At 48.3% G+C, this 19,499-nt stretch overlaps 1 protein-coding gene across 1 annotated transcript in view; it reads right to left on the reverse strand.

Moving 5' to 3' along the window:
- The window catches only part of ncanb (neurocan b), a 54,318-nt gene that overhangs the window by 14,145 nt on the left and 20,674 nt on the right, over nucleotides 1-19,499 (reverse strand). Inside the window, exons 9-11 of the mRNA XM_076275444.1 lie at nucleotides 18,387-18,525; nucleotides 17,658-17,774; nucleotides 3,750-3,863 (exon numbers count right to left, since the gene is read on the reverse strand). Coding sequence (XP_076131559.1) covers nucleotides 3,750-3,863; nucleotides 17,658-17,774; nucleotides 18,387-18,525 — 370 coding nt within the window. The remainder of the gene's footprint in view (nucleotides 1-3,749; nucleotides 3,864-17,657; nucleotides 17,775-18,386; nucleotides 18,526-19,499) is intronic.

Consider the following 19,499-nt stretch of genomic DNA (forward strand, 5'->3'; position numbering starts at 1 on the left):
GCACAGGAGACTGTTTCCCTGAATCACTTTCACACATCGGTGAGAAAAAATAAATATTTCACAGTTATGTGACTGCGTCGAGCAGATACAGGAAGGTTAGAACTAGACAAGAGAGAGAGAGAGAGAGAGAGAGAGAGAGAATGAGAGAGGGATATTGAGTGAGAGAGAGAATGACAGAAAAACATAGAGAAAGGAGAGAGGAAAGAGACAGAGTGAAAGAGAGAGAGACAGATTTGGAGAGGATGTGAGTGACTGTCTCAGTGGTAAGCCCAGTCTGCATTGTTCCTGGGCTCAGTAAGCCGCAGTAAGACCCACACTAATAACCTCCCAGGCCCACTGAAGGAGCAGCACACGAGGGATTAGTACCTTTATCACACCCCACTCCCACCTTCTCTCCACTAAATAAATATTTATGCTATGGCTATGGAGACAGCAGTGAGAGTGCATGCAGAGAGGAGACATTAACAAAGCCATTGCATCTCTAGCAGTGTGGCATAAACAGCATGAAACGGGCTCCTTCCAGATAATCGTTGTGCAAACGCTTGGGATTAATTAACCACACATCTCTATAACTGTGGTTTTCATTCGATTTGTAAACTGTTTGTTCGGGAGAGTGAGTGGAGGATGTGCTCGTTTTTTTTTTTTCCTGTCTCCTTCTTCTTCGGCTTCTCTTTGGCCACTTTGGGATTCCTTCTTTCAAAACATTTTTTTTTTTTCCCTGACGATTAACTGGACTGGTAAAAGGAAGTAGGGGAAAAAAAAAAGAAAAGCACTGTGGACTGTCAGCTCTGCCGACAGCGGAGAAATTGCCAGGTGCTCTTCACGGTGCTTGGGAAGCTGATGTGCTGAAGTAAGCAGCAGCCGCATCGGCGGCGACGGCGGAGAGCTTTTTGGAATCGGGATGACGGGCAATAAAAGAGCCATCACTCCCGAAAAGTGTGTCAGCGAGCGAATATGAGGATTTACGCGCTGAAATGTCGAGACGCCAAAAAGCAGGCGGACGTCTTCTGTGTGGGTGGGCACGGGGTAGGGCATGATGGGAGGTGGTGGTGGGGGTGACGGGACCTTCTGCTACATGAGTAAACAACCCCCCCCCCCCAACACATTACAGCTCTGTAAACACTGAGTTATTAATGTCGTATGTGGCTGACACAAACTTGTTTTAGCAGCATCTCAGTATGTTATTAATATCGTATGTGGCTGACAAAAACTCACTTTCAGAACATTGCACAGTGTGGGTGACTCTCCTGAACTGAGGTGATAAATTACATAATACCGGGAAAAAGACACCGCAATCCCAAACACACTCTGTGTGATCTATTACTAGAACATTCTAAGGCTATACTGCCTCTTCGACAAACGACAGCATATGGCAGCTTATTGGTACCCTATACAAGATAACATGCTCGGTATGGAAATACTCCTATGCTTTAGGGTCAAATGAGTCTCTGGGTGTTAATATCAGTCGATGTGCCGTTGTGGTCATCCGATAAGTTTGGAAGGGAAAGTTATCGACAGTGGCCGGGGTCTCCATGGAAACTGGTGGAGGAGAGGCAAGCATCAAAGGGGAGAGCGATGCCGCTCTGATGAGAACAGGCAGGCCTTGAATCACATTACATGGGGCACCGAGGAAGCAAACAAATTAACCTGACACACAGGCCCGGGCGCCTTTGATCACGTTAATCAAAGAGGAACGTCTGTTTGTATGTTTATACAATGACATCACTCAGTCATGCACACACACCCACACATAAAGACATGCACACACACACACACACACTCATTCTCTCTCTCTCTCTCTCTTTCTCACAAACACACACATACACACACCATGTGCATACACACAGGCATACAGTAGTAGGTCTCAGCATGTCACATACAATCACAGCAATCACTCACACAAATGCACACTCATGTTCACACACACACACACACACACACAGACACTCACACACACAAAACATCCATCCCAGTAGTAATGATGAATCCCATGGCGAATTCGCTGTGCCTAGTGGGAGAGCGCGGCATATCGTCCTTCAGGGTGAACTCTGGCTGGATGTGCCTGCCACATTTTTGCCAATATTTGCTCCCTAACTCATTTATTCTGCTGCTTATTCCACAGGCGGCAGCGAGAGAGAGGTGGAGGAGGGTGGAGGAGGTGGAGGAGGTGGCGGGGGGTGGCGGGGTCGCTCTGCCCTGCTGGCCCAACTGAAGCATGAAGGCAGTTACGCAGCAGGGCCCCACTGCTCCCGCTTTGCACAAAACAAAGAGTGTGAACACAGCATGGAGCTGGGGATTTTTTCCCCTGTTGTTGTTCATTTTAAATCGCACCCCCTGCATGTGTGTGTGTGTGTGTGTGTGTGTTTGTGTGTGTGTGTGTGTGTGTTTGTGCTTGTGCATGTGCGCGAGTGTGTGCGTGTGTCTGTGTCTGTGTGTGTGTGCTTGTGCATGTGTGTGAGTGTGTGCATGTGCTTGTGCATGTGTGTGTGTGTGTGCATGTGTGTGTGTGTGTGTGTGTGTGTGTGTGTGTGTGTGTGTGTGTTTCCTCTGGGAGCTGTCGGAGCAGGCGGAGAGTAGGTATGATGGGGAGGGAGGATCCTGGGAAAGGTGAGTCTTGCTCCAGTAGAGCGCTGACCACCGGTCAGAGTCTCCCTGGGTACACCGTGGCTTATGCCTCCATCTTTTCTTTCTCTCTTTCTTTATTCTTCCTCCCCCCTTTCTCTCGCTCCGTTCCTCTCTCTCTTTTGCTTTTTCCTACCCTGTCTGTCCTCTGTCTGATTCTCATTAACTCATTTTATATCCCTCCCTCTCTCTTCCTCTATCTCTCTACTTCTCTCTCCTTCTTACTCTCTCTCCCTCCCTCTCTCTCTCTCTCTCTCCTCTCTCTCTCTCTTTCTCTCTCCCCCTTGGCTGGGCTGAGGGATTGATTGCTGATGGCTCATTACTGCTGGGTTAGACCTCAGGGTGAGGGTGAAAACAGGGGTGTACACATACACACAACCTACAAAAACAAAAACACACTCACACGCAACCTACAAACACACACACACATAAACAAACATCATAACCTCACACACACACACATACACACACACACAAACATCATAACCTCATACACAGCTACATAAACACACATAACCACCTACACCTACACACACATACTGTACACACACTACAACCATCCACACATACTTTCCCATCAACCTGACATACACACAGACAAAAAAACAACACACACAATCCACACACACACACACACACACCAACATCAACATCATAACCTCACACATAACCACCTACACTTACACACACAAACCATCCATACATAATTTCCCCACACATATTTTTTGTCAAAAAAAACAACACGCACACACACACACACACACAGAGCTCATTCAGGGCTGCACTCTGACTAAATGAGGTCTGCTTTCACCGAGACGCAGCCACTGAATCCAGCCGGCTCCTGGGCTTGGCACCTGGTCCAGCCGTCTCCCCGGTGCTTATGCAGAGCAGCGCCGGTACAGTGGCAACAACAGCAGCGGCGGCAGCGGCAGCTGCAGATATTCATTTCTGCTCGCCTCTAACAGAGGCCCATTAATTCAGTGGAAGGATTCGCTCGGTCTCCAGAGGGACTCCTCATTTAGACGGCCCAGCTGGGAGTCGGCCCGGCTGTCTTTCCAGGGAAACTGCGGAGGAACGGATCGAGATCTGGGGGGTAAGGGGTGGGGATGAGAACTCGCTCGCCTTACCTTTCTCACACGTGGCTCCGCCGTAGCTGGGCAAGCACAGGCACACGAAGGAGTTGATTTCATCGATGCAGGTGCCGCCATTTTGACACGGGTTCGACTGGCAGTCGTCGATATCTGTCGTGGGGCGGGGGGTGGGTGAAAGGGGGAGCAAAAGGGAAAATCTTTTAGAAATGGGAATCTGACGGTGGTGCAAATTGCCTGTCACTTTCACTTACATGACAGACTAGTGGCTAGCCCCTCTTTTGGAGAACATCTGAGGCGTTTTTGATGAGGGGTAATTAAAAAGATTGATTCGTCCCGTCATGGAGCCGGTCTAAGAGGCAGTGGACCAGATGATCCCTTTTGCAAGGCACCTCTGGGGTGGAGACTTTTCCCTTGATAACACATAACAACATCTGCCACGCTCTTCAGCATTAAACATACACTTTCACATCTCCTGCATATTTACAAGCCACACACACCCACGCACACACACACACACACACACATATACACACACACACGTACACACACACCTCAGGGTCCTCCATGCTGCCCAAAACAGACAAGGAATCTTTGTGGTCTTGTGCATACATATGAAAAAGCACAAATACACACACACACACACTCACAGAGTTTCTCATCTTGGTCTCTCGTCTTTCTTCTTGTCTCTGTTTCGTATGTTGATCTGGGCCTCGGGGTAAAATCAATGGAAACTCAGCTGGCATCCTGTGCCCCAGGAAACCCCCCCCCCCCCCCTCCCCCACCACACACACACACATCCCCCACCCACCCCCTACATGCCTGGGAATCATCTCATATCTTCAGGGCAGCAGTGAAAGTTCAGAGGTGAGCTGGGGGATCAGGCCTTCAACCAACCCCCTCCCACCCACCACCACCACGACCGCTCACTAAGAGATGCTAACTCTGCAGCTTGGATTAATGAGCCTCAAGAGCAAGTGAAGAGTGTTTGAGATAAAAGACGTGCTTGTTCTATCAAAGCCATGGCTGGATAAAAAAAAAGACTACCACTGAGTCGAAAGATCAAGAGTATTAGTTCAAGAACGGGTTATCACGTCTAGACAATGAATCAATGGATTGGAGCCAGATTTTACAGCTTATGATCATATCTAATGAGCAGAGTCAGCTATAACTCCCTCTTGCAAAAGCTTTCGTAAAATGGCTGTCAATTTTCAGCAGTTGCATAGAGAGCTGAATATGAAGATAAAGCACCTGAGATCCAACCAACCGATCCATCTCCGTAAATCAATCTCTGGAACGTTTTCTATCAAAACAATCATTGCCGAATCTCTGTGACAGGAGACACACGAGAGACATCAAAAACCATCCGTCTCTCCACGTCCGCATCTGAGGCTGGCCAGTGGAGGACCGGATGATGAAAGATTGACAGCGGCGACGTCTGACGGATGCCATGCTGGAGCTGTCAGCGTGCGGAGGGCCTGTCAGGAGCACGTAGTGGACGTGGTGGCCGAGGGATTGATAAGGGGCCACTCCTGGGGTTCAGAGAGGCAGGGCTGGCGGCCTGGAGCTCAGCCCCCCTCGCGGCTCCCTGCGGCTCTCTGCCCTGCTCTGAGCTCGTCTCCTCTGGCAGCAACAGGGCGTCCATCCAGCTCCCTCTCCATGTCAGGAAGTGCGTCAGTTGCGCTTCGTTAAATCTCTGCATAAATGCACGTGCACAACCAAAGCTGCTCAAGGCTTAGTCGCCGGATCGAACGGGTGGAAACGCAACATTACCAACTCCAAAGCTGCACTGAATTAATTAATTCTTTGGAACAGCCAGAGATTGTGAGAGCGAATTCCATTATTTATCCTACTTTGGATGTGAGAGTTGATGATGCATAGGAGGAGTAATAAATGTTGCATTACATTGGCACATTAAAAGTTTATGTTTGTGTCATGTTACGGTATGCTTTGTTCTGGTACATATTTCATATGCTTTACTGCTGGAGCAGACACTGCACTTGCAGCTATGCACTGACTGGAGCTGCGCTATCTCACAGTGAAACCTGAGCCCAGCACAAGGCTCCTTTCCCTGGCACCGTCCACAGAGGCTGGAGGCTGCCAGGCTCTCTGGGCATCGCTGTCCACCACAGCAACTCATCCCTCTCTGCCCTGGCCGGCGGCTCCAGGAAACCAGTCTGCAACCAGCTCCCAGAGTCCCAGAGAGCCCCAGGCAAGGAGAGCAGTTGCCACTGATCAGGCGGCGTCCACGCTCTAGCCAAGCCAAACAGAGAACGGCCGGCGGACGGTGCCCAGAGATGGGTGGCGATTGGCTAAGCTGAGCAGGAGCTCTGGAAGAGGGCCCTGGCCTCTCTGGCAGCAGCCTGGCCGTTTGCTAACCCACGCAGGGGCACGTCGGCGCTGGCGCGGCTGACCAGAGGCCCAATGGAGGTTTTATTTTTTTTCATCTCATGTTGGTCAGATTTATGTTTTCAATTTAAGCCACTGCCAGGGCATTAGTAAACCCAGGGCCAATAAAATGTAAACAGCGGTCCCCTCTCTCTTATATAAATGAGACCTCAAACGCAATCAACAACTTCACAGCAATGAGCTGCCACGGCTCCTCAAGAGGGCCAAGAGTCCACTGAGTAGAAACCAATAAAGGCAAAAAGTATATAAATAAATAAACAAATAAACTAAATAAATAAATAAAACAAGATCAATATCAAAGCCAAGGACTTTCTCTCAACAACATTCCAATCGGCACAGAAGATATTTTTTTTCTCCGCTGCTGCCGTCTCTGCTGGGATGTTTTTTTATCGCATTGTACTCTGGGGTGTAGACTTTTAAAAAGATTAAAAACGTAAACGGCACTGACACAAGCAGACAGCTCTCATTTGCCATGCAGGGCCTGTCATGGGGTTCAGTGGAGGCGTGTCTCCTCTCCACAGCTGTCAGGATTAGTGGCTCCTCACCCCCGTGCGCTCATCAAAGCCCCGGCCTGCCACGCCGCTCACAATGCACGCGCTAACATCTATCTCAAAGGCTGAAGGGGACACTCCGCTTGGCACGGAAAGACTCTCGGCGAATAGTTTCTCTATCCTGCTCTATGCCTCTTTTTTTTGTGGCAGGGTGGGTGGCGTATTTACATGTGAAGATTTGTGAAATCGTCAAAAAGATGTGTCCTATTTAGTTTTTTTTTTTTTTTTTTGAGGGGGAGACAGTTAGGGGGGAAAAAAATCTTTCCTAGAAGATGGAAGCTGAAACTTTGGGTATTAGGACAACGCAAAAAAGCCACTTAGAATGCCAGAAGGCTCTTAAGATTCCCTAAGCGGTTCAATCAGAGGAGTCACTGGCAGCCGGAGTTGTGCCGCAGCTTAATGGCGTCTCTGAAAGAAAGCATTGAAATTCAGCCCAGTCTCTGACATTATTTTATTACTGTTTAGCGGTTGAAGGATAAATTGCATTCTATCTGCTGGTGGGAGTGGTGGGTGGGGTGTGTGTGAGTGAATGTGTGTATGTGTGTATGTCCTGTTGCTGTTGATTGTCCCCCCAGTAATTACTTTGGCAAAATGTGAATAGTCACTTCTTTTCAATAAAAAAAGCACTTTATGGGAGAGGAGTGTATGACTGAGAGACTAGCAGGGAGGGAAGGAGGAGGGGAAAGACAAAGATGCACACGAGAGGAGTGACTCAGAAACAACAGAAGCCCATTTCCCTGGATACAATTATTCGCACATCCCATGTCCTTAATGATGTTTAATAGCCAAAGTGCACACAGGAGGAGACAATTGAACGAGGTCCTTTTGCACAGATAAAACGGCCGAGATAGTCTTGAGCAGACACGTGGTCTCCTAAGACGTTCCGATCTGATGCGTCACCCGCCACCACCGCCGAGCTCCTGTCAACAGCCTTCAGAGCCACCTGAAAGCACAGCTTGTCACCCGCCTGAGCACAAAAGGGCTCTTGCCAGGAAACTAAATGCCAACACTTCCCAGATCAAATACTGTTTTGATCAATTAAACGGAGCCTGTGAACTCCCAAATGTCAATGAGAGCCGTATCGGAGCGGGAAGGAGCCAGCATCGGGACGTCAGCAGACGGACGTGATGCAGACACGAGGCAAAAGGCCACGCAGGTTTGGATAGAGGCAGTGGGAGGCACAAGACAGCCCTAATGTTTTTAAAAAAAAAGAGCCATCGGTGCGACACTGACATTTGTCTCTGTTAGAATAGCTCAGAAGACATGATTGCCACCACGTCCCCCAAGACCCATACCACTCACGTTGCCAAAGCACATGCATAAGGCAGTTCAATACAAAAACACTCCATCATTGGCAGCTCTGGGTCTGTCACATGGTCTCCTGTTTCAGTCTCTGTGCTTGTGAGATGGACAGATGCAAAGCAGCGAGGGGTGTGAGTGGCTATTCATTTTTCAATGAGCTGCTTTGAACAAAGACTATCATTAGACTGAATCTATGCCAGGGCCAATTCTCATTGAACCAAGAAAACAACCCATTTGGCTATTATCTGTTAATTATTCCCACGTTAGAGCAAAAGTGGACACGTCTAAGTGGATTTTGGATGCTGCAGACAGGAAAACTTTCTGCAGTGCACTGACCTCATCTCATCCCTCGTGGCCCTTACAGTCTGGCTGGTGTGGAGGGGGGACAGCCAGCGGCCGCCTATAGGTCATGCGGTGTGGAGCCGTGTGAGTGGTGTATGTGTTCCCTGGGCGGTGTGTGTCTGGGGGTAGACAGGCGGAGGTGAGCCCCACTGACAGGGCTAGTGCAACAACACCAGGAGCATTGCAAAAGCTAATGAGCGGAGAGATGTCATAACATTTCACACTGCCGGCCCTCACTTCTGACAGCCCCTCTATTCTCTCTCTGAGTGCTTGTGTGTGTGTGTGAGTCAGTTCTTGTGAATGTGTGTGTGTGTGTGTGTGTGTATGTGTGTCGGAGAGGTCAAGCTGGCTTCTTCAAAGCAGACTGCTGGAGGAGAAGGCAGCCAGGGAGAATGGCGCTCGGGGGGCTCAAAGGCCTCGGCCTCCCAGTGCTGTCAGCTCCGCCGCCAGCTGGTCAGTTGAGAAGACGTGTGTGTGCATGTGTGTGTGCATGTGTGTGTGTGTGCGTGTGTGTGTGCATGTGTGTGTGCATGTGTGTGTGTGTGTGTGTGTTTGTGTGTGTGTGTGTGCGCGCGCGCGCGCGTGTGTGTGTGTGTGCGCGTCTGTGTGCGTGTGTGTGTGTACGTGCGTGCACGTACTTGTACCCCTTCCTGGCACACAATCAACAAACTCAAGCTGTGCCCGTGGGCCCATGGATCAGCGAGAAGGCCAATGGTGATGAGGGCTGGCGGCGCGGGCACAAGCCCTTTCCTTCTCTTAAAGACACATGGCAGCCAGCTCCTGAGATGGAGGTGAGCTGGCGCCGGTGTGGTAAGCGTCTGGAGCCGGAGGAGGTGCTCGGGAGGTGAGGGATGAGCCGGAGCAGAGGAGGTGCTCGGTAGGTGAGGGATGAGCCGGAGCAGAGGAGGTGCTCGGGAGGTGAGGGATGAGCCGGAGCAGAGGAGGTGCTCGGGAGGTGAGGGATGAGCCGGAGCAGAGGAGGTGCTCGGGAGGTGAGGGATGAGCCGGAGCAGAGGAGGTGCTCGGGAGGTGAGGAATGAGCCGGAGCAGAGATGCAGCTCGGATGGCAATGTGGAACACATCCCCCAGGACAAGGAGGCTGTGTTCTCTATTTTATTCTTTTCTCTCTCTTTCAGCCTTTTTGTACCTCTCCCTCTCTCCTTCTCCTCCCTCCCTCCCTACCTCCCTCTCTCTCTCTTCCCCTGAGCCTGTCTTGAGCATCCACTCTTATTATTAATGATGCACTTTATAAGGAATACATTTTTGTTCCCTTGTCATAAACATTTAATTTATCCACAGGAGAGCTTTCAATATTATTTTTGAAAAACTTACAGTGCTTACTGTACTCTATGGTCCTACACCTGCAGCTCAGAATTCCTTTAAGTTAGGCTGGCATGCACTGATGTTTTGTTTATTTTGACAGAGGTGGGTCTCATTTGAGTTGAAACTGAGTTGAGTTGGAACAAGACAAGTTTTCAATTCACTGGAATCAGTTTGGTGCCACTAGCAAGCAACTCAGAAACAGGTAATGAAAGAGGAGATAAGCACGAATGCCCCCTGCACACACAAACACATGCACACACACACACACATACACACACACACACCCGCACACACACACACACACATACATACTGTACACACACTCACACGCATGCATACACACGCACACACAATCTTAGGACATTGCAGACGGGCACCTGACACAGAGATAACGGAGCAGTAAACCTCTAAGTGCTCATTTCTCACGAAAATCAATTTAAACCTCATGTTTATGGCATCATTCAGTTTGCCCCTTTTGCCATTTCCTCCTGCATGTACAATAACACCTTTCGATAACACAGCTTATGGGCTCTCGTGTGTATAAATCACAGTGCACAGCACACTGGCCATAAGAGCACTTACTCTTCCTCCACCTGTGCTACTTTGGTTGCTGGGTAAAGTGCACTGCAGGCGACTTGAGGTACCTGTGTGACTATCAGTATTTCCAGACAAGGGCATCCAAGAACTCCTTAAGCAGGTTTTTTAACTCATTTAAGCTCCCATGTTATCTTAAAGGAGCACATATTGCTAAGGTCTAGCACTTTTCCCACATCAACATAAAACGATGCATTTTAAGGTGCAATATTAAATATCCTCTATTTACAAAATTGCATTCCTATGCATTTTGTTCCTTTGTTTTTTATTGCATTTGTCTATATTTGTAGTAAATACATGTAAATAAATGCAAAAAAACAAAAACAAAAACAAAACAAAGAGCCCACACAGAAACAGTGTGCACAGAATGAGCATTAACAATAGTCTTTTCCTGGCCTTTCAGAACGCTGTTACTATGGCGCTTTTTTAAAATATGTTTTTCTTAAAAACAGTTTTGACAATAGAATCAACATATTGCACAGTTGAATCCATAGCTGTGAGGTAATATGCTGAAAGGGCAAGATAGTTACTTCTGTTAAAAAGTTTTAGACCTCAAAAGTCCTTGAAAGTTCTTTGTTTGTCTTGTTGTGATTGCATGAGTATGAAGACATGTAAAGTCTGAAAAAAAACATTAAATGACACTCACACTTTTTGGTGTGTGTGTTTGCTGTCACTAGTGTGTGTGTGTGTGTGTGTGTGTATGTGTGTGTGTGTGTAGGTGTGCAGCATGTGTGTAGGTGTGCAGCGTGTGTGTGTGTGTGTGTATGTGTGTGTGTGTGTGTGCATCCTCATTAATCTGGTAATGTGTTTACCACTCGGCTCATTCTCATGCAGTGGTGGAGGAGCGTGTCCTTTACTTCTCATTGCCAACAGGAGTCTGCAGAGAGGAAGGGGCTCCAAGTTGATTGAGCGACTTAATGTTGGGACAGACTCTCTCTCTCTCTCTTTCTTTCTCTCTTTCTCTCTCTCTCCTTCCTCTATTCATCCTTTTATTGTTGTGATGCTCTCTCTTCACTCATCTTTCTTTACACGTTGCTCTCTCTTTCACTCTTCCTTTTTATCCATTCATTCCTGTGCCCTGTATTTCTCTGCAGCTTTCTTTTCTTTTGTTCTCTCTCTCTCTCTCTCTCTCTCTCTCTCTCTCTCTCTCTCTCTCTCTCTCTCTCTCTCTCCATGGGGTTGGAGGAGCAGTCTGGCTGAGAGTGTTTCCAATCAGGGTGGCCGGAGGCTGGAGAGAATGGCGGCTGATTGGGGCGCCTCCATGTCTGCCCCTGTGATCTCCCAACCTGACCGTCAGCGCCGCGGGGGGGTGGTGATACTGTGGGTCTGAGGTGGTGCGGGGGTGGGGGGTGACTTAATGAAGCGTGGGCGGGCAGGCAGGGCCAATCACCCTCCTTAAAGAGCAGCACGCAGTGCCCGCAGTCCCGGACATCAATCACGGGGACACACTCGAGTGTGACCGCCTACAGACGGCCCTCCGGGTCTGCAGCTCCGCCGCAGCCGCACTCCCACCCCCTCCCACCCCCTCCCTCTGTTCCCCAGGGCCGGCTTCGCCTCTCGCCTCTCCCTGGTACCCACGTCCCCGCCAGAGTCCAGCTTCTCCCCCATGCTCTCTCTCACTCTCTCCCCTGTCTCTCCAGGAGCTCCAGAATCAGAGGAGGAGATGGAGGAGGAGGCCGCCGGCCCACAGATATTAATAGCCCCGGCTTCATGAATCTTTCAAACTCAATTACGTGTCCTGAAGTTGATGTAAAGGAGCCCGGTATGTGCATTCATAAAGACACTGGGAAGCTGTGGGGATTTAATTTGGCTTCATAAACACAAGCTCGCCTTCACCAAAGATCATCCTTGAGTAGATATAGATATGAGTGTGTGTGTGTGTGTGTGTGTGTGTGTGTGTGTTTGTGTGTGAGAGTGCGGTGAGTGTGTGTGTGTGTGTACAAGAGGTAGGGTAATCTGTGTGTTAGTGTGTATGTGTGTGGGTGTGCATCAGTGCGAGTGTATGTGTGTATGTGTGTGTGTGTGTGTGTGTGTGTGTGTGTGTGCGTTTGTGTGCGAGTGTGTGTGTGTGTGTGTGTGTGTGTGTACGTGTGTGTACGTGTGTGTGTGCGAGTGTATGTGTGTGTGTGTGTGTGTATGTGTGCGTGTGTGTGTGTGTGCGTGTGTGTGTGTGTGTGCATGTGCTTGAGAGTAAGTCAGGGCAATGGGTGGGTGGAAGTGCACAGCACTGCATAGAGAGAGGAAATGAAATGTATTAGTGGAGAGGAGGGCCACAGGGCCGGCGGCTTGTTGTCACCCCCATCTCTGCAGCACACTGCAATTTCTACACAGCCTCTGTGACAAATAACAACACGCTGGAGGGGAGAACGCTGGAGAGAGAGAGAGAGAGGGAGAGTGAGTGATGGAGAAAGAGAGAGATGGAGAGAGAGACAGAGAAAGAGAGAGATGGAGAGAGAAATAGAGATAGAGAGGGAGACAGAGAGAAACAGAGAGAGAGAGATGGCGAAGAAGTAGAGAGTGACTGACATAGAAACACAAAGAACTGGTGAGGATTAGGATGCTGTAAACAGAAAATAGGAAATGAAATGTGAGCACACACCAGTCTGTCAAACACTAAAGCACTCAGGCATAGGTGTCTATTGCACAGGCTGCAGCAACAGCGCCGTGGAATCTATTTGGTGGGATTTGTGAGCCTGGCGGCTTAAAAGAGAAAAATAAGAAAGTTAGAAAAACAATGACAAAAAAAAAAGAGTCTTGTTTCAGCTGGGTGTTGCTGAGTGTGTTTAGGCTACGTGATCAAGACTGTTTGAGTCCGAGCAGGTCTCCAGAGCTCCATGAGAGGGCCTCTGCTCAGCTCTTTCGCCCCCGGCAGTGGGCTCAGGGGAGCAGGGAAGACAGGGAGTCCGCCAGCCTCCACCTGCAGTGGCTCTCCACACAGAGTAGTTATCCCTCCTTATTTAGCCACTGAGGTGAGGGGAGAGAGGAGAGAGGGACAGAGAGAGACAGAGAGAGATGGAGAGACGGAGAGAGGGAGAGAGAGAGCGTTTGAGAGAGAGCCAGCTCCCAATCATTTCGCCATTATCCCTCTTCCAGGCACAAGGCAAGGAGGACAATTTGCTAAAGTCAGCTACTCCCACACCTGTAACACACACACACACACACACACACACACACACACACACACACACACACACACACACACACACACACACACACACACACACACTACCCTGCACAGTGTGTTGGTCAGAATATAAAGTACACACAAGAGGCACAAACACATTTTGGTCTCCCAAATTCAGTTTATGCCGCCATCAAAAGTAATGTGAGAAACAAGGATGCATTTCAATGCTGTAGTCTGTATCAGAAGGCAACATCAAAGTGAAAGATGTTTGAGTGTTTTTTCTTTAGATTTCTCATAGGGAATAGGTTATTCATCTTTGCAAATGCTTCACGGCTGAACAAAGCATTGGAAGGAATAATGGGGAAGCAAAAGAAACCAAAGCAAAGCAAAGCAAACATATTTTCAATGATAAAATAGCACTGAACAGTCTGCTGAACCACCTGGAGTGCCCTGGTCAGGCTAGAGGGGTGAAACCAGGAGGAGTCTGAGACCTCTTATGAATGCAAAAGATGAATCTATCTCTCTTTTTTTCTCTTTTTCCCTCTCTCTCTCACTCTACATCTCTATATTCCTCACTCTCTTTTTCCCTCTCTCTCTTTTTTTCTCTCCCTCTCTCTTTACATCTCTCTCTCCCTCTCTCTCTCTCCCTCATTCTCTTTCTCTCTCTCTCTTTTTCTCTGCCTTTCTCTCTACATCCCCCCCTCTCTCTCTTTTTCTCCCTCTCTCTCACTACATCTCTCTTTCTCCCTCTCTCTCACTCTCTCTACATCTCTCTCTCTCTCTCTCCCTCTCTCTCTCCCTCCCTCTCTCTCTCCCTCCCTCTCTCTCTCTCTCTGTACTGGTCTTATGTGCTGGAGATTGACGTGAGACCCCTGCTGTGGCCTTGGGAATAGCCGGTTCCCCCGTGGAGAAGCTCTCCGCTTCAACAGTGCAGTGTACTGAGCAGAGGTCCTCGAGGCCTTCTCCCCAAGCGATGGCAAAATACAAGACAACGCCAATGGATCGACTCGGGGTGGGTCTTCATTTGCATAGACCTGCTAAGCCTAAATCAACGTTTCCTTTGTGAACACAAAGCTAGCTGGTTTACCCCGGTTATGTTATTAGCGTGCATTGTCATGGCTCTGTTAATGACATCATTACGGAAATTCTGAAAGTATGTAGTCAAAAGAAGAAGATAGAGAGGAGGGGTAAGGACGGAGAGGAAAGGAAATGACGAGGAGACGGACATGGATAAAAGTGAAGGAGACAAAAGCAGCGAGCGGGAGAGAGAGAGTGAGAGAGAGAGAGAGAGAGAGCATTGAAAAGGAAAAAGAAGGAGGACATTTTTTTATTCTTCTCTCACAACTTGACTGGATCGAGCAAATGTTGAGCCTTTGTAAATTTGGTGAGGAGTTTTTGTTGATACGCAATTAGCCCAACTGCCTTTGGCAGTAATTAATATTGCACACAAAAAGCCCTTCCATAAAGGCATTCCAAACATCCCAAAAAGCCAATTACAGAAGCCAATTACAGAAGCCCTTACAAATTCCCTAAATTCAACAATGCCTCTTTGCTACAGTATCTGTACTGTCACGAACCAGGCTTTAAAAAACATGAAACCCACTCTTAATTACATTCCACCATTTAAGAAGAACCACAGAGCAGAACAGCATCCGATATGCAAACAATACACATGAATTGCTAGTGCACTCACCTTAACACACATGAACGGCCGATTATTGGCAAGCGTGTAGTCCTGACTGATTGACTGTCTCTTTAGCCTGCATTACTTAGGCATTAATTATATATTGACCGTTTAGCTGGCAGCGGGGCTGAGCTGGAATGATTGATAATGAGGCCCTGCGATAATATATCAGCCGTGACCTCTGACCCTGCTCCCACAACAGAGCCACGAACTCTGACCTGAAGACTCCGCCCCACTTAAACAGTGCTAATGACTCGTCTCACTTCAGTCTCTCTCTCCCTCTCTCTCTCTCTCTCTGTTTCTCTCTCTGTTTCTCTCAATGTGTAGTGTTAAGTGTGCTTGGAAAGAATTTGAAAGAATAAGCATTCTGCAATGCTGTTCTTGTTGTGAGGGCACGTTTGGTTCCACCCCCTTGGTCTGGGTATCTTTCTTTCTTTAAGAAGAAGGCTTTGAAGCTGGTTGCTGGTTGTTGTTTGGTTTCTGCTTGGGCAAAAACAACCCAACCCAACAACAACGAGATCGGAGGCATATAAAACATAAACATATGTGCTTGTGTGTTCTTCTGATATTCCATGCATTATACAACAGTTTCAGAATGTTCTCTTGCAATCAAGCTGTCACTTTCTCTTAGAAATCTATTCCTTATACAACCATTTCAGATTAGCATCCATAAAACTGCTCACTTATTTCTCACCAAAGGCGAACCTTCAGCTCTTCAGCTGTTCAGCTCTGTGGGCATGTGTATCTGTCGGAGTCTGTTTGTTGTGTGTTTGCCCGCCTTTCTGTTTATATATGTGACCGTGTGAGTGCAGAAGTGTGTATTTCACCATGATTATGGCAAGGAATTACATGTAAGATGCTAGAAGGGTGCCAAAGAAATATATAAATAACATCTGTATATGTGTGGGTGCATGTGTACAATATGTATACAGGCATGTGTGTGTGTGTGTGTGTGGAATTATTGCCGTACCGGTATGTGTTTAAATATGAATGAATGTGTGTGCTCCTGACTATCTTATGTAGAAGTACGTATGTCTTTATGTCTTTAAATATGTATGTCTCTATCAGTTTGTGTATCTCTCTGTAGCTCTATGTGTGTGGGTTTGTATATGCATATGTGTTAAGTGCATGTGTGTGTGTTCATGCGGGCAAGGAACGGAAATCTAAACCAGAAACAATCATTAACACAAATAAAGCCGGCAACATTATATTTTGTTCTGAGACATTAAATGTGTATGTATGTGTGTTTTTGCGTGTGTGTGTGTTTGTGTGTATGTATGTCTGTGTATGTATGTATGTGTAAGTGCATGTGTGTGTGTGTGTGGGTGTGTGTGTGTATGTATGTATGTGTGTGTGTGTGGATGTGTGTGCATTTCTATGTGTGTGTGTGTGTGTGTAAGTGCATGTGTGTGTGTGTATGTATGTGTGTGTGTGCGTGTGGATGTATGTGTGTGTGTGTGTGTGTGTGTGTGTGTGTGTGTGTGTGTGTGTGTGTGTGTGTGTGTGTAAGCTGCAGCGGGCAGACTGACACACTGCTCCCCAGCTCCAGAGCTTAATCTGCTTTGCCACCCTCAGCGGCTTCTTATCCTGTCAGCCAGAGCGCACACCTGCCCCTGCACTGCTGCCACTGACTAGGGGGGAGAGATGAGCTGCCGGCTGTCCCCACGTCAGATCACACACACACACTCACTCACATACACATACACACACACACACATACAGCCCCAGAAACACACACACACACACACACACACACACTCACTCACATACACATACACACACGCACACACACATACAGCCCTAGAAACACACACACACACACACACACACACACACACACACACACACAAACACATAAAGACCCAGAAACACACACACACACATACACACACACACAAACACATAAAGACCCAGAAACACACACACACACATACACACACACACAGACATACAGACCCAGAAAAAACACGCGCACACACGCGCACACACACACACACACACACACACACACACACACACACACACACACACACAGCCTCCCTATCCAGATTACTGGGGCAGTACCGAACCAACCCACCACACAGCATCCCAGCCACTGGACAGAGCCCACCTCCACCACCGCAGAGTCAATGAGCCATCGTTATCATTAACTGACCAATTATTTCAGGCAGTGTGTCCACAAGGCAAATAGAGGAGGAATTAGGACTGTTGACTCACATAAGTGAGCACACTGGCGTTTTTATCAAAAGGCTCTTACCGCAGCTGTTGCAAATTTCAGGTTACAAATGTGCTGAAATGTCAGCCATCAAAGGGAAAAAATATGTAGATTGCTGTAGTGCGCACTGGAGTAGGGGATAGTCAAAGCGGAAATGGATAAAACTGGCAGTGCTTATGCAGGATTTTAGCCCTGAAGGCGTGCAAATTGCCGTAGCTGCGTTTTAATACACTACTCTTTTGCGAGGTTTTGTTGAATGTATTGATTTCTGTAGTGCTGCGGTGAAAACGCTCGGCGCATAATGACAGGGAGGAGGTCGAAGAAGCAGAGGATGACAGGGAAGACCTGGCATCTGCTTCGAGATGACCCCACTTGGTGACCTTTGACCCCTGACCCGACTCACCGATTTCGCAGCTCTCGCCAGAGTAGCCCTGTGGACAGTGGCAGCTGTAGCCCTCCCCCTCGGACAGGCAGCTGCCTCCATGGAGACACGGGTTGGTCTGGCAGGCACTGACCTCAGCTGTGGAGAGAGAGAGAGAGAGAGAGAGAGAGAGAGAGAGAGACAGAGAGAGAGAGAGAGAGAGAGAAAGAAAAGAAAGAGTTGGGTAAATTATGACTGATGCACTGGTAGAAGACTAGTCACTGATGTACTGACAAAACCTACGTTCATACTTACTGTATGTTCAAGGCACTTAGCAATTACATGTTCATTTGTACGACGCTAAGGCCCTTCTGTAGACCGGCTTTCAGTAGTGGCACTGCTTCTCTAGCCTGCTGTACAGCCAACTATCTAAGGAATTCATCAAGCGCTGTGCACAAAATTGAAACACCTGTGACACCACACCTGAGACCAGGTGTCGTTTCCCCCCTCCTGTCCATGTGACAGAACATGGGCAGTTTAAGGAAATGATCTGAGAGAAGATGGGATTTAAAGAGAGAGAGAGAGAGAGAGGACGAGAGAGACAGAGCCGGACAGACAGGGGAGTGAGGTGTCTGTCTGCTCAACTCCACGAGGAAGACAGAGGAGAGTCCATGTGCGTGACTTTCAACAAGGTGACGGATTGGAGAGAGAGAGAGAGCCAGCACGTGCGTGAGCGAGCGAGCGAACGAACGAGCGAGGGAGCGAGCGTACGGGCGAGCGAGCGAGCGTACGGGAGAGCTAACGCTCCATCGTCGACTCGGCACCTCCGTTTATCATGACGGATGCTCTGCGGGGGAAGGACAATGTGAGCCGCCGTGTCCCTCTGATGAGCGCCCCCCTCATAAATTACCTGATCATCGGCCCCACTCAGCCAGCACACCGCAATCTCTTTTTATGGTGCATTAAGGTGTCATTTTGAGGTAATAAACACATTTTACTCCCACGAGCCGCCAGCGTCGCCGCACCTCGCGTGGGGAAATGTTTTTGCGGGATGAACGGAAGATTTAAGAGATTAAATCGTAATTAGACCCACTTTTGAAAATTGCTGGGACTTTTTTTTTTTTTTTTTTTTTTTGGTCGCAAGGACACTGGAGGTAGCAGCGGCAGCAGGCTCTCTCTTCGCCCGTGAGAAGGAGCGCATTAAGTGCTGGTTTATTGTCCATTTTCTGCCCAAGACACGATCTGACAGGGCATCAAACACGAGGTTTGGCCACCATTACAGCAGCCAGTCTTATTTAATGATGTAGCGCTGAGAGAGGTGCTAGAGGTGCCCCCGCAGTGCAGCCCACAGAGGAGAGGTGGGGGGGGGGAGGAAGGGCACGTTCAATTTCCCATGATCCTCACGATGGATTAACACCACCGCCGCTCTGACATTGCACAACGGGGGAGGGGGGGGGTTGGATGGGTGCTCGAGGAGGACATTAACAGCGGGAGGCTTGAGTTTTTCTCCCCTCAAATAAAGTGGATTGTGGGATGCGGCGTATCGTCAAATTATCTGGCTGATAACAAAGCAATTAAGAGCAATGAAACTGTAACACCCGCTATTTTTTACACAGCTGAAAGTTGCCGCTCAGCATGGATGCCGTTTATTTCCTGTTTGTCTTGAGACCGTAATTTGGCACAATTTCACAACCCAGTCTTTTTTAGTGATGTTAGAAGAAAGTGAAAACTCGTCACTGCTCAGGGACACACATACAAAGACAGACTAAGAAAGAAATACACACACACACACACACACAAAGGAACACACACACACACACACACACACACACACACACACACAAAGGAACACACACACACACACACACACACAAAGGAACACAC

The sequence above is a fragment of the Alosa pseudoharengus genome, unplaced genomic scaffold (assembly GCF_046254945.1).
Source record: "Alosa pseudoharengus isolate Yale_2024_CS ecotype anadromous, Long Island Sound unplaced genomic scaffold, YU_APseudo_1.1 YU_APseudo_1.1_scf_11, whole genome shotgun sequence".
Taxonomy (NCBI): Eukaryota; Metazoa; Chordata; class Actinopteri; order Clupeiformes; family Clupeidae; genus Alosa; species Alosa pseudoharengus.